Source organism: Nerophis ophidion, linkage group LG19 (genome assembly GCF_033978795.1).
Source record: "Nerophis ophidion isolate RoL-2023_Sa linkage group LG19, RoL_Noph_v1.0, whole genome shotgun sequence".
NCBI classification, from domain to species: domain Eukaryota; kingdom Metazoa; phylum Chordata; class Actinopteri; order Syngnathiformes; family Syngnathidae; genus Nerophis; species Nerophis ophidion.
The window spans coordinates 18026475-18042401 of record NC_084629.1 but is presented as its reverse complement, the minus strand read 5'-3'; the positions used below and the strand labels follow the sequence as shown (position 1 = coordinate 18042401).

At 36.4% G+C, this 15927-nt stretch overlaps 1 protein-coding gene across 1 annotated transcript in view; it reads left to right on the top strand.

Moving 5' to 3' along the window:
- The window catches only part of LOC133538078 (alpha-tectorin-like), a 31156-nt gene that overhangs the window by 11003 nt on the left and 4226 nt on the right, over positions 1-15927 (top strand). The window contains exons 7-13 of the mRNA XM_061879362.1: positions 2175-2271; positions 2507-2741; positions 6825-6996; positions 12179-12269; positions 12335-12397; positions 14289-14500; positions 14708-14839. Of these exons, the coding sequence (XP_061735346.1) occupies positions 2175-2271; positions 2507-2741; positions 6825-6996; positions 12179-12269; positions 12335-12397; positions 14289-14500; positions 14708-14839 (1002 nt within the window). The remainder of the gene's footprint in view (positions 1-2174; positions 2272-2506; positions 2742-6824; positions 6997-12178; positions 12270-12334; positions 12398-14288; positions 14501-14707; positions 14840-15927) is intronic.

Sequence of the window (15927 nt, the reverse complement as noted above, 5' to 3'; positions counted from 1 at the left end):
GGAAATGTGTCCCGTGAAAAACCGTCCGACCGTAACGCTCTAATAACTAAAGTTCCTTAGGTGAATAATGTTAACTCACTACACCGGTATGTTTTAGCGCTTTCATGGCGACTTTACTAACCAATATAAGTAAGAACTTTTCACTACTTTATATTAGAAATGGCAACAGCTGAGGATGAATGTCACATAACAAGAAGATAGAGAAAAAGAAAAAGCTTCTCGACTACGGTGTTGTCACGGACTACAAAAGCGGACTTGCACATTTCAGGATTTATGCAGATCTCAAATACAGATTAGCAGGTTCAAGAAGGTAAGAAAAGTTGCTTTTGCATAATATTGCAAAACAAAACACCAAATAATATGTCTTACCTTATACACACACCATAATAATACTTGTATGTTGAAGCACATTAAGCGGTGCGGCTTCATAGCTTACCAAAGTCGTATTACAACATTTTGATAGATTTTTGAGCATGGTGTGTAATGTTCTATACCTTCAATGGAACATAAAATGTTGGTGTTGTTTACTTGATTCATATTGCCATCATAGTGCAACCTTCACTTATCTCTAATGTTTGACAGCCATCTACTGGTCACACTTATCATTCCACCATGTACCACATAAAATAGCTTCGATTTGGGTAAGCTCAACCAAACTTATTCCTTACATTAGGCGCACCGGGTTATAAAGCGCACTGTCGAGTTAAAAAAAAAAAAAAGATTGTAAGTGCGCCTTATAGTCCAGAAAATACGGTAGACTGCAAAAAAAGGGACTGATGAAAAATATTTTTTTTTACAATCACACAGTGCTAAAATAAACTGATTCTATCTAAATTAATAATAAATAATAATAATGAATGTTTCCTAAATAAACTGTCAATAAGATGTAAATGCTTATGAAAATACAGCTTCTCCACTTGAGTCACAAGTTTTGCTCTTAAAGTCGCACGATTTTGCAAAACCAACTTTTCTTACATGGATCAACCTGCTGTTGTGTATTTGGGATCTGCATAAGTCCGGGAAATGTGAAGTCAAACCATGGAGACATAACACTTCCTTAAAGGGGAACTGCCATTTTTATTGGAATTTTACCTATCGCTCACAATCATCATGAAAGGCAAGACAACGTAAATAAATGCGATCAAAAGTTCGTTTACAATGGAGCCTATGAGTGTCACACTATTCTGCATGTAAAGCCCTTAAAAAAAACATCCAAACACCTCCATTAAGAGTCTACATACATGATCTAAGTATATATGTATTGTAGTAACATTCACAATAACATTTAATATTTACGTATTTTGATCATTTTGAGCATATGCACTGCATCAATTTAGGAAACGCATCACAGCGTTGGCTTTTTTTCCCCCAACAACATCACTGATTATTACTCCCTGCAGACTTCATGAGAGCCAACAAACATAATAAAGCATCAATTACTGTACAATGTCTGCTGTCATTAGGATGCCGAGTGCTAGGATGTTAATATATTCCCATTTAGATGAAAAATTACTCATAATCTTTCGTCTTTTCGTGTTGATCTCGCCATTTCTGGGTCTAAATTGGCTGTCAAAGTCTACCAACTTGTCGGAATACATCCTCAGACTTCTACTATCCAGGTGAGAGGCATGATTTATGTTCTATAATAAAGTTTGACGAGGAAGGAAATGAGCAAACCGCTGATCAGTCGATCATGTCAACATTGGCACGCAAGCTTGTGATCACGTTATAAATAGTTTGTCTGCCTTTGTGCTTATAATAACAATATCATTAATCCTTTGTTAAAGTTCAAGTCACCAAATATAAATGGAGTATTGTTGGCGCTGTTTACATGATTATTTATTGGCTTTAGTGGGCGGAATAGAGGACCTCCCATTGGCTCTTCTGTAAGCAAACTTTTCTTTATTCAGAGTTAGAATGCATTTAAAAAAAAACATCTGTCGTCATGTCTTTCATGAAGCTTGTGAACAATAGGCAACATTCCAACAAAAAACGTTTAAGAGACAAATCGGTTTGAATTTTGAGTATTTTGTTGTGGTATGATTACAGTATTTTACTGTGAACGGTTAATTCTGTGAAATTGTATTTTTCACTATAAAAAAAAAAATACTTTCAAATTCTGTGAAACCCTGATAAACATTTTTTTTGCCTACCACTGATCTTGGTTTTTGCAGGAACTGCGTATGCATCTAACACAACAGCCTGTGACGGCGACACCTTGATCACATGCAGCATCGACGCTATCCTGATGGTCTCTTATAACAATGAAAGGTATTAACGTGTAAACAATCACTTTCTTTGTGGTCTTCTATTGATAGATGGATTGAAACTTTTAGTGTTAGATTGCACAGTTCAGTACATATTCCGTACAATTGACCACTAGATGGTAACACCCAAATGAGTTTTTCAACTTGTTTAAGTCGGGGTCCACGTTGATCAATTCATGGAAATTTCTACTTTTTTACGCTAATGATGATGAATGTCACCCCCCTCTACCTTTTGACAGCTGCATAAAAGACGCAATATGCACGGTGACAGCGTCCACCATCATCGATCACCATGGCTACACCGCCTTGGTGGAGGACCACTGCGCTTACACCTTGTTTTCAGACACAGGCTTCCAGGTGTCGGGCCTTTTTAGAGAACGCCGCCGCAAAGATGTGATGTTTTTGGACGGAGTCGTCATCCACCTGGATGGTCCAGATGTTGCCATCTACCTGGGGCAAAGCGGGAAAGTTAAGGTGAGCTCCCGACTTCGCCACAGTGAAACATGGAGCATTTCTTCACTGGGATAACTTAACCCTCTCAAGTCTGAACCACTAATTCATTGACAGAAAATTGCAATTATTTGAAACTGGAGCTTTTATGAGTCCTTTTGAGCGGAACAAAATTCAATTTCCGGGTATGATTTTCAATTCATACCATATTTGACACAGCCGGTCACAAAATATTATATTTGTGTTATTTGTATGACAATCACAAACATAATGCAATACACAGAAATATCTATCATGTTATTTCCAAACATAAAATTAACATTTGTTGTTATAATCTTCACCCAGCTGCTCCAGATCATTTGAATTCACATTCTTTATAATTTTTAAAGCATCTTCAATGTTCTCATTATTTGCAATCTAAAAAAAAAAACGTACAAAAAAATCAAAACTATTATGTTTTTTTTAATGTGATTTATTTGTTTTCTATCATAAATATCGGAAAGCTTTAATTTATTATCGCAACACACAAATACAGCAAGTTGGATATGTATATTTTAACTCTAAACATACCATATTGCAGGGTTGTCCAAACCTTTTGACTTGGGGGCTAATTTGAATTTGGTCGAGAGCCAAATATATGTATGTATATTATATAATATATGTTATTTAATATATATTATATAGTATATGTTATTAAAAAATATATATATATATGTGTGTGTGTGTATATATATATATATAAATTTATGTGTATGTATATATATATACATATATATATACACACACATATGTACATGTGTATACATATGTATATATATATTCATATACATATATATTCACATATATACTGTATATGTACATATATATGTATGTATGTATGTATGTATATATATACTTTAATACATCATAATATGTGTATTTCTATATATATATATATATATATATATATATATATATATAAATATATATATATATATATATATATATATATATATATATATACAAAATTATTTTATTTTATTTTTTGGAGGGACCATGACTAGGGAAAGTTTTTTGCAGTGGGTCATACAATTGAATGCTGCACAAATTTCCATTCAGACTATAAAGGTCATTGACCTGTATTACCCACGTTGTCCACTAGATGGTGACATAATAACATCAAAATTGTCAAGCTATCAAAATAAACGCCATCTTCCTGTGGGAAAGTTTTCTTTTTGAACTCATGACATCTTACGGGCCAAATTTAAGACGTCGGTGGGCTGTAGTTTGGACACCCCTGCCATACCGTGTAATGTAAACATTATATTTTTTTATTTGAAAAGATCTAAAGACTGTATGTTGCGCGGTAGTTTTTATGAAACATGAAATGCAATGAAATGCCAATTGACTAAATTAGAGTGCCATTACCTGATAAATCTGCTGTATAACGTCACATTAGGGCCAAAAATCCAAGCGCATAACAACTGTTATCGCACGCTGATTCTCTACTTCGTGCGCGCTCAAAAGCACCACAAGCGTGCAAAAGAGTGGAGAATCAGCGCGCGATAACAGTTTTTATGCACTTGGATTTTTGGCACTAATGTGACGCCATACTACTGTTTCAAGTTTGATAGTAAGTAATTTCACATTAAATTTTCCCTACTTATTAACTGTTTGGAAAATATTTCACTAAACTGATGATGCAGACTGCTCAAAGTCTTATGTATCACTTAAAGGTTTGCTGTTATTTAAAGGTGGGATGATGGTTATTTAAATTTGTAATAATAATGATGATATTGCGGGGAAGAAAAAAGAAAGACAATCAATTGTTTTAATGGCAGTGAGGAGGTGCTCTTACACGTCATTGGCCAGCAGAGGGACATCAACACCGTCAAATGCATGCAAGAGGAAAATGAATTTTTTTCTTGTAGTCCACAATAAGCATTTATATCTACTGTATGACTAAGTGGTGACAGAAGCATTAAAATCGATTAATGCATGTAGAATCAAATGGCACAAAACAAAACAAAAAACCCACATATAGAAATAAATTAACTAAATGTGTCATAAATTATCTATAATTGGAATTGAATACATAATTGGGTTATTAAATGTGTCATTCATTTATGTACTGTATAATTATTGTACACATATTTGTTTAAGGTTTAATCATTCGATTAACTTTAAATATTTAATCATTTAATGAATCATTGATTTTATGGTTAATAATAATTTCATGATTTAACAATGTATTTAATCACTTCATAAACATGTGTTAGTTCTTTATAAATTGATTGTATATGTCAAATTCAGCCATCAAAGTCAGTGGGTGGGGCTAACAGGAATCTAGTCCAATGATTGCCAACTGTGTAAGTCTAACGACGGCTAATACTTTTTTTTTAAGTTACTGGTAGATATTTTAGGGCATGTTGTCAATAACATCAACAAAGCTCACCTTTGTGCATTCACGCACAGCATAAAACATTTGGTGGACAAATTGAGACAAATAAGCGTTTTATACACATCTTTCTGTGGCAGCGTCAAAGAAAGTTGTACATGTAAACAAATTCTTGCGTCATAGTCCACACAATTGCGATGAGTTCACGAACAAAACGGCGCTCTTCAAATACTCTCATCAGTGAAGCATGTTTAGTATAAACAGTGGGATATCTAACAATTTGGGAGGTGTGTGTCATGTTTGTTTTCCTGCAGAAACCATTGTAAAACAACAAATATACTGTATTTTTGAAAAAGCTCCAGGGAGCCACTAAGGCAGCGCTGAAGAGGCACAGGTTGCTAACCCCCGCCCGAGCCACTTCGTCCAGCTCCTTCCGGTTGATCCCGAGGCAATCCCAAATCAGCCGGTAGACAAAGTCCCCCCAAGGTGTCCTTGGCCTTCTCCGTGGCCTCCTACAGATCGGACGTGGCCCTAAACACCTCCCCTGGGAGGCGTTTGGGTTGCATCGTAGCCAGATGGCGTAACCACCTCGTCTGTCTCCTCTCGATAAACATTTAATGAAGTCTAATACAAATAAGGTAGATGTAGATCATCTACATCAACAATAGGATTTGTCTGAGTGGCTGGACACATAAAAAAAAAAAAGAAAAACTTTTTTTTTTTTTAATGGATTTTTGTTTTATTTATTTTTTTATTTGATTAAGAATCATTTCATATAAGAATCACGATTTTTCCGAAAATCAATTTTCATTTGACACCCTTACTGTTGAGTGTGTGGAAGCAAGACCTGCTGACCCACAGCATGTAGCAGTTAAAAAAAATCCATAACCTGAACAAAGAAGGAAATGTATTCACATGTAGAGGAATTGATTAAAGTTGTCATAGTTATTTCCACACTTTCATACCAAGACATGAACCAGTCCACCTCCCACTGACTTTGGCAAATAAAACATATTAAATAAAATTAATAAATACCTAAATAAATCATGAAATAATCACATTTATTGTATTTGATTATTAAATTGTATATATTTTATTTATTCTGAGATAGGCTCCAGCGACCCCCCGCAACCCCAAAAGGGACAAGCGGTAGAAAATGCATGGATGGATATATTTTATCATTTAATAAATAATTTTAAAATTAAATATACTTTTACTTCATGAGGGCTTCACGGTGGGAGAGGGGTTAGTGCGTCTGCCTCACAATACGAAGCTCATGCAGTCCTGGGTTCAAATCCAGGCTCGGGAACTTTCTGTGTGGAGTTTGCATGTCCTCCCCGTGACTGCGTGGGTTCCCTCGGGGTACTCCGGCTTCCTCCCACCTCCAAAGACATGCACCTGGGGATAGGTTGATTGGCAACACTAAATTGGCCCTAGTGTGTGAATGTGAGTGTGAATGTTGTCTGTCTATCTGTGTTGGCCCTGCGATGAGGTGGCGACTTGTCCAGGGTGTACCCCGCCTTCCGCCCGATTGTAGCTGAGATAGGCTCCAGCGCCCCCCGCGACCCCAAAAGGGAATAAGCGGTAGAAAATGAATGAATGAATTTACTTCATGACACATTTAATAGCACATGTATGTATTTATTTCCAATGACACATAAGTCAGTTATTCATTACATTTTTTTCATACTGACCCTCCGTATTCCCGTGTGATTACTGACGTGACGCAGGTCAACGGTGTAGAGATGAACGTGACGAATGATGCCACAGTGTACGGTGTGGCGTTGTCCAAGGATGAAGGTGGAGTGTCGGCCTACGTGAACGTGACCAGCAACCACACCCGCGTGTCTTTCGACGGATACACGGCTCAGATCTACACGCCTGGGGCCCTGACCACTGCAGGTTGGTTCTCCTCCTCCTGGATCTCCTACTTTAGCTGCCACCCAACCCACCTTTGTACAACAGTCCTTCTCAATGAAGTGGAAGCTCTAAAGCGGGCCACAAACAGTGCAGACGCTACTCGACTTCTCACTTAAGCTCGTCATTTCGAAGCAAATGTAATAAAAAAATCTGTAGATTTGACAAAAAACTGCCAGAATTTACAAGGTTTTTACAGTGCATTACTGTAAAGAAATAACAACTGTACTGTTGTTTATACAGTTAAAAAGGGACACATGGTGATTTAAATATCCATTTAAAACCTTTCTTCGTGGTCTAGATCAGTGGCTCTCAAACTTTTTTTTTACCAAGTACCACCTCAGAAAAAAACATTAAAATACAGTAGCACAAGTGTTCATTAAAAACTAGGCAGATGTTTTGTTTAACAAGAATATTTCATATTTCTGGCCACTGCAACATTACACACCAGGCACAAACAACAATTATACTCCATTTACAATACATAGTTACAGTGTTCTTTGGGAATCCCTGGTCTATATTAGTTGTTCTCGAAACATTTTTCATTCGGTACCACCACAGAAAAAACGTGGCACTCCAAGTACTGCCATAATGGCCAACATTGAATTACAGTGGCATAGTAGGCCTAAGTAGTCATTAAAATCAAAGGTTTTAATTAACCAGTATATTTAAGATTTTTGGTCACTGTAACATTACACATTGTTTGAACAGTAAAACTTTTTGAATATAGGGAAAATAAAACACTATTTCAATCAGGTGTTTCTTTGACATACCACTAGTTTGAGATTCAGTTGTCTAGATAATATGTATTGGTGTAAATGTTCCTCCAAAGGCACATTTATAAACCACTCTTTTGAGTCTCTGCAAGATGTTCGATTCTCGAGGCGATCCCAGATTGCGAATAAAATCCCCCAACATAATTAATCTTTGGAAAATCTTGAAGTCGTCACGGCAAATGAAAATAAACTTCATAAAACAAAACATAGATTCACCCGGTCACAACAATAGCTAGACCCGCACACACGCCGATCGATTCAGACCAGCGTTTGTGTGAGTGCATGTCTGCACATCTGTGTTGTTTGTGAACATGCCGTAACTTTATAAAAATATAATTTTATCCTACCTTTATTAGTGTTTTCTCATGGTCCAAAGCATAGGCGGAAAAGCTACTCCCACTCTGGCAAACACAGAGGCATCCAAAACTGCGTGCCAAAATGCATGAAGCTCATGATTTGACGCTTTGACATGGTTTAACACGAGTATCCAATTTTGTTACATTTAAAAGTCAGAATAGACAAACTTCATCTTTGGTCCCTTTTAAATTGTGACAATTGAGCTGCCAGAATATCGTATTTTCCAGATTACAGAGTGCCCCGGTATATAAGCCGCACCTACTAAAAAAAAATGTTTTCATATATTAGTCGCTCTGGACATTAAGCCACAGATATATACGTTGTAAAATTAGTTATTTACATATTTACATACCATAATTGTTTCCAAATAGTGTCTGTAGCACAGCAGTAAAACGGCTGATCAACCAAGACAGAAGTCATGATCATGGGCCCACAAGCTGTGGAAGCTAGCTCTCCTATCAGCTAAACAGACTCAATAACTCTTTGGTGACGTTTTGGTGAATTTACTTAAAAATTTGTGAAACTGAAACAATACAAAAAGAATGCCATTGTAAGTTAATATTACTAACAGACAGTCTTAAATGTGTTCACATATTAGCGGATGCTAACGACATTAGGCATGATTACATTATGATAGCACGTACAAATATGCATGCAAACACTCCTACAGACGGTTTAGTAAGTAAGCATTGTTTTAGTTAAATTGTAAAACATACACACGTTGCTTAGAGTGATAAATGAAGAATTAATACGAGTAGTAACGCTATGGACGATTAGAAGACAGAACGGCACTTATACTTCAGGTTCACAGCTTTAAACAGCACTAATTCACATTTACCCAACCGCACATGCAGTGAGCAAACTCCAAATGATGGCGCCATAGCACAAACAATAACACACCATTGAAATGTTTTTGCATGTGTTTAATGAAAACTATTTCTGTCAGTGAAGGAAAATCCTTAAATCCTCAAAACGGCAGGGTTCAAAGCATAGGAACAAGTAGTTATGTACTTCTGACACTTCTTAAAATAACAAACATAACAAAACTTACTTGCAGTGTTTTGAGGCTGACACATTTGTCTAGTGTGTCGATTGTCAAACTTCAGTTACACTTTTCTAGCAGATATATTTCTCAGATTTAACTCACTTTTCTCACATTCAGCTTATTTTCATTATACTTAGGTTTAAATTAAATGTTGACTTTAAATATTATATTCAAATGTTAAATATAAATATAAATGCTAAATTTAAATCTACATCTTAAATCTAAACCTAAATTTTAAATTTAAATCTAAATGTGAGAGCTCAATTTTAAAACTATACCTAAATGTTAAATATGAATATTAAATCTAAAACTAACTCAGTCCATTTTCTACCACTTGTCCCTTCCGGGGTTGCAGGGCCAACACTGTTAAATTTAAATGTAATTCTAAACCTAAACCTAAACGATACATCTAAACCTAAATGTTAAATCTATATCTTAAATATTAACCTAAATGTTAAATCTAAATCTTAAATTTAAATGTGAGCGCTAAATGTTTAACATTTAGCGCTTACATTTAGATTTAAGATTTAGATATAATATTTAGATTTGAATTAAACAGATTTACATTTAACATTCAGATTTACATTTAAGACGTGTATTTATATTTAAGATTTAAGTTTAGAGATAACATTTACATTTGGTTAAGATTTAGATGTATATTTAGATTCAACATTTATGTTTATATTTAAGATTTATGTTTGGATATAACATTTAGATAAATCTTAAATTTTACATTAACCGTATTTAAAACCGTAATTTAAAACCTGTTCTCACACCTGCGCTTACCAAAGGCATGCGGTAAAAATAAGCATGCGCTAATTATTTTTAAACTTCTTCTCACTCTGGCACTTACCAAAGGCATGCAGTAAAAATTTGAGTGTGATGTAAGCTTGGACCTTAAATCCTACTGAATAGCTCTTAATCTTTTTCCCTTTATGCGATTTCAAATTACGGGTATTGAAATCAGCCTCCTCGATTTTGAAAATGATGACAGGGGAAGTGTCACTCGTGACATCACAAGTTATTTTGCGAAGCGAGTTTGACCCGGCAGTAATTCAAGGCAGGCGCATACTATTTCAGAGGTGGGTAGTAACGCGCTACATTTACTCCGTTACATCTACTTGAGTAACTTTTGGGATAAATTGCACTTCTAAGAGTAGTTTTTATGCAACATACTTTTACTTTTACTTGAGTATATTTATAGAGAAGAAACGCTACTTTTACTCCGCTCCATTTATCTACATTCAGCTCGCTACCCGCTACTTTTTTTATCGATCTATTAATGTTTGTTTTGGTTTTTCAAAGTAGGATCTACGCTTGCCTGCGTTTCACCAATCACATGAAGTCACTGGTGACGTTGGACCAATCAAACAGAGCCAGGCGGTCACATGACCCCCACATGTAAAACCCGACTTAAATAAGTTGAAAAACTTATTGGGGTGTTACCATTTAGTGGTCAATTGTACGAAATATGTACTGTACTGTGAAATCTACTAATACAAGTTTCAATCAATCAATCAATCAATCAATCAATCAATCAATCAATCAATCAATCAATCAATCAATCAATCAATCAAAAGTGTAAAGGAAAAAAGACACTTTTTATTTCAACCGTACTTCCCGTCAAAAACCTAAACACTGATCGCACAGTTCCTGTTTTGACAATAAAAGTGCCGCTCCATCGCGCCTGCGCTAACAAAATAAGAGTCTCCGAAAGCCAGCGCAAACAAGCTAGCAAGCTACGGAGTTTGCCGCCAATGTATTTCTTGTAAGTGTATAACAACGAATATGGAAGCTGGACAAATAAGATGCCAAAAACCAACGAGTTTCATGTGGTATTAGACAGAAAAGAGGAACTGTTTTTCTCCTACATTTGAAAACGTGGACGTTATCATCACTATACTGTCTGATTCCAATCAATGCAAGTCATCAGAATCAAGTAATACACCAACGTATATTCTTGTCTTCATGAAAGATAGGAATCTATATGTTAAACATGCATGTATATTCATTAAAACACCTTTAACATTTGAACAAAAACGGAAAAATAGATAAATATAAATTATATACTGTATATATAAGTATTTATATATATACACATATATAAATGTATGTATGTGAGGATATATATATATATATATATATATATATATAATATATGTGTGTGTATGTATATGATATGTGTATGTATGTATATGTATATATGAGGTAGATCACCTCGACTTGGTCATTTATTATGTAATTGATTAACGTTGAAAACTTATTGGGGTGTTACCATTTAGTGGTCAATTGTACGGAATATGTACTGTACTGCAATCTACTAATACAAGTTTCTATAAATCAATACCTACTGAGCTTATGGTGCTGTTAGGTTATTGTGGCTCAATGTGCCTTATTTTTTTTATTTTAATGTACTATTATTTAATATATATCATTGTTTTAGTTGCTTGAGAGATATTCCTGGCTCTGAATTTGCTCGTTGCTGTTTTTATGTTTTTGTGCATTATTTGTTGCCGTAATCATTAAACAAACATGTTACTCATCAGTTACTCAGTACTTGAGTAGTTCTTTCACAACATACTTTTTACTTTTACTCAAGTAAATATTTGGGTGACTACTCCTTACTTTTACTTGAGTAATACATTTCTAAAGTAACAGTACTCTTACTTGAGTACAATTTCTGGCTACTCTACCCACCTCTATTACTATATGCCCTGTGGCAATTCAAGGAAATACAGTATGTATATTATTTAGAGTTATAGCTTTAATTTAACTTAGATGTGATGAAAATTTGTAAAAAAAAGTAAGTTCAATCTGAGAAATGTCTGCTAGAAAAGTGTGACTGAACTTTTACATTCGCCACCCTATATAGCACTCAGAAGGTTTGAATTTCCAAGTGTTGGAGGCGTTTTCATTGGGTGGTTCCAGTGGTATTGTTGACATCTTCCTGTTTGTCTCGCTGACTTCCTGATGATGTCCACCTGTGTAGGAGATTACAGGGTGAACAACCTGGATGGCTTGTGCACCAACGCCACTGTGAACGTAACTGAGAAGAAGGACAGTTCTCACAGCCCCGCCAGGTAAGACCTCCTCGCCGCTCAACTTGATCCTCGGAATCAGCGCTGTGCTCTTTGTCGCCCCCTAGCTGTGAGATGCAGTACAGTGAGCCAGCCGATGAGTCCATCAACTGCACCAAAGTGAACGAACAGTGAGTAGGAAATTACTTTTTTTTATCATCTAGCTATGAAAATATACCTTTTATAATGAGTAATTCCTACTTTGCGGAAATTCCTTTAACTATGGGAGCCCGAGTGTAAGAAAACACCCAAAACATTTATTTCTAGTACATTCCTAATTAGATGCTAACAAATAATGTATTAATAATATTTTTACAAATTAGTATTTACTATTATCACATATGTACAAAAGACTACAACTACAATTCAGTTCAATTCAATATGTTCAATAATCAGGTGTTTGTATTTTAAACCAGTTTCTTAACCATGGTGGGCCGTGAGCGCCCCCTTAGGAGCCAATTAAAAAATATCTGTTTGGACCGTGGCGGTACTCAGTTGTAATACACTTTTCCACCACTTGTGGCAGTAATGACATCAATTAACAAACAAGAAATCTGGAGCTGAAGTCATAGGTGTTCTTTAATGTGCAATCAATTGTAATGGTACTGGAGAGAAAAAGATGGCACTGATGCTGGGAGAGTGTTTAGCCTTGGGCGTATTTATTAAGGATATAAATATATGATGTGTAGTTAACCAAAATAGCATGAATGTCAGACTATGTGTAGTATTTAACTGGAGAGTGTTACCGTACATGTTGGAGGGGCGTGTTGAGAGGAGCGGTGCTGTCAGACAAGGGCAAGGCATGCAGGGTAGTCCGGGGGCAGGAGAGTGGTCGAGAGGCAGGAGCGAGGCGTCGTAGTCCAGGGGTAGGCGAAGGGTCGAGAACCAGGAAGACCGGGAAGATCCAGGAGTGCGAGACACACAGATCGACTCGGGGACACACTCAAGGAACTGTGGGACGAGGAAGGACACGATAATCAAGGCCGGGAAAAAACAGATCAGCTTGAGATGAGCTTACGGTACGATGTACAAGTCGCTCCGTTCTGGCACTGGATCTCAGTGGTGGTGGTTATTTATTATTATTCTAGTAAGAATGCATTTATTTTAGCACTTCCTTCTAGTATTTATTTTGTATTTTTTGTAATCAGCCTGACCTGAGCCATGATAATAATCTTTGTGAGCATGGTTTCATATCAATTGATAAGGTTTATCCTGTTCCCCCTCAAGTAGGTTAGATATAATTATTAAATACTTTTAAAATCAAGAGAAAAATGACTAATTCGGTGTTAACATTTTCCCTCCAAAGGGAAAAATTTGGGCCCCGGGGTCAAAAAGCTTAAGAACCCCTGTTATAGATCATGTCTGAAGTTTAGGTAAAAAATAAGTTAATAATTTCAAGGGGAAATTAAGTGTTCAACTATCTCTTGCCGCCGTGCAGTCAGATCAAAACTGCTATACTGCTTTTGGCATTCATTTAAATAGAAAAACAAAACACAATAAATGGTCAAAAACTATTAAAAATGTATGATTTTAAGACATTATATCTTCAGGGGTAAAGTTTGGCCACAATGTCAACTCAAACAGTTTGTTTGTTACAGAAGTACGTCTGTATATCTGTTACGATGACGGTTTTCGAAGCGATGCTATGGTCTTCTGAATGTTCAACCTGACCACAGCTAGTACAAAAGGACATGTCAACTCACGGCTGAATAGAAGTTTACCAGAATCAAAGTATCATTTTATCCATGACAACCATGTCATGATCAGCCAACCTTGTGGTTGTAGCCCTTAATGAACGCATTTATCAACATGTCCCATCCCTAATACGTTGACCGCCTTGGTGAGCTTCCTAAAAAACTCTAGAACTGGGGCACTTCTTTGTGAAGATGTCGCGTGTGAATGCTGTAGAGCTGAGCTGACGTGCAGATCACGCAACTATTCCTATTAAAAAAAAGCGGTGTCTTTTATTGCTGGACATAAAGCCCTGCAGGTGTACCTATTGTTATGTCCTTCCCGCTGCAGATGTGAGATGATGCGCATGGGCAGCTTCAGCTCCTGCCACGAGTACCTCGACCCAGAACCGTACATCGAGGCCTGCAACAACACGCTGTGCCGCTACCCCAACACGGACGGACTCCGATGCCAGTTCCTGTGGGCCTACGACCAAGCCTGTAGTCTGGTCACACATTCAACAACGGAACACACAGAGGGCTGGAGGGAGGAGGCTTACTGCCGTGAGTGCCACCATTTTGCACTTTTTACGTCCCGTTGTCACCTGGCAGTCTTGCAATGAACACAAGATGAGTAATGTGGTCTTGTATGGAAACATGCATGTCAACAGGTGAGGCTGAATGACTTGGGCTAGTTAGAGCTTTTCTTCCTGTCAGTCACACTCCAGAGATACAAAAACAAAGTTCTTATTGTCCATTTTCCTGTTGCAGCACAAAATCACACCTTCTGCAATCACACACATTGTGTGGATCACGAGTTCTGTGCCAGCGGCATCAACGGTCAAATCAACTGCTTTTGCCGGGCCAAGTTTGCCTGCGAGTACAGAACCAACCAAACTTTAGGTGAGTTGTTGGTGGCGGTCCTGACCACTTAGGAGAGTGTCTTTTCATGTCCCAGACCCTTTTAACTTGGGATCAGTATAGGCCCATTTCTGTAAAAAAAAAAGTATGTACTACTTTTTTGGTCCCCCAGCTAACAGAAGCCGCCAGCAGCTAACTTTGTTCAATGAAGCTTCAATGTACGAACCTATTTGGTTCTTGACCATGGTTCATCAATACAAAAGTTTGTATAGTGAAGCGTAGTTCCCAATAAGAAACAATGTAAATGTTGTAGCCTCGACCAAAGTCTCTATTTTAGTAAATAAATGAACACTTTAAAAACACTACAATGTGATAAAAAGTAAACATAACACACACACACACACACACACACACACACACACACACACACACACACACACACACATATATATATATATATATATATATATATATATATATATATAAAATCAAACTTAATTTATATCGACCTTTTCATACACAGGGAATTACCAAACAAAAAGTGCTGTACACCAAAAAAAGAAAAGAATAAAATGCACCATTTTCTACAGATTGTCCCCAATTTTGTCAAGAGGAGTGGTCAAAAATTCAACCAGAAACTTGCCAGAAGCTTGTGGATGGCTACCAAAAGCGCCTTATTGCAGTGAAACTTGCCAAGAGACATGTAACCAAATATTAACATTGCTGTATGTATACTTTTGACCCAGCAGATTTGGTCACATTTTCAGTAGATCCATAATAAATTCATAAAAGAACCAAACTTCATGAATTTTTTTTGTGACCAACAAGTAAGTGCTCCAATCACTCTATCACAAAAAAATAAGAGTTGTAGAAATTATTGGTCACTTTTGACCACGACTGTACATAAATATATATATGTATATGTGGTCATTTGAAAAGTAGCTCGCCTGCTGAAAACGTGTGGGCATCAACAATAGGATATGCCTGAGTGGGAAAAAATATATTTTTGATTTTTTTTTTTAATCAATAAAGAATCGATACAAATAAAAATCGCAATTCATTTGGAAATCTTTTTTTTTACCCCTATATTTACCACGCAGCGCATGGAAAGTCGGGACTAAAATCTTAAA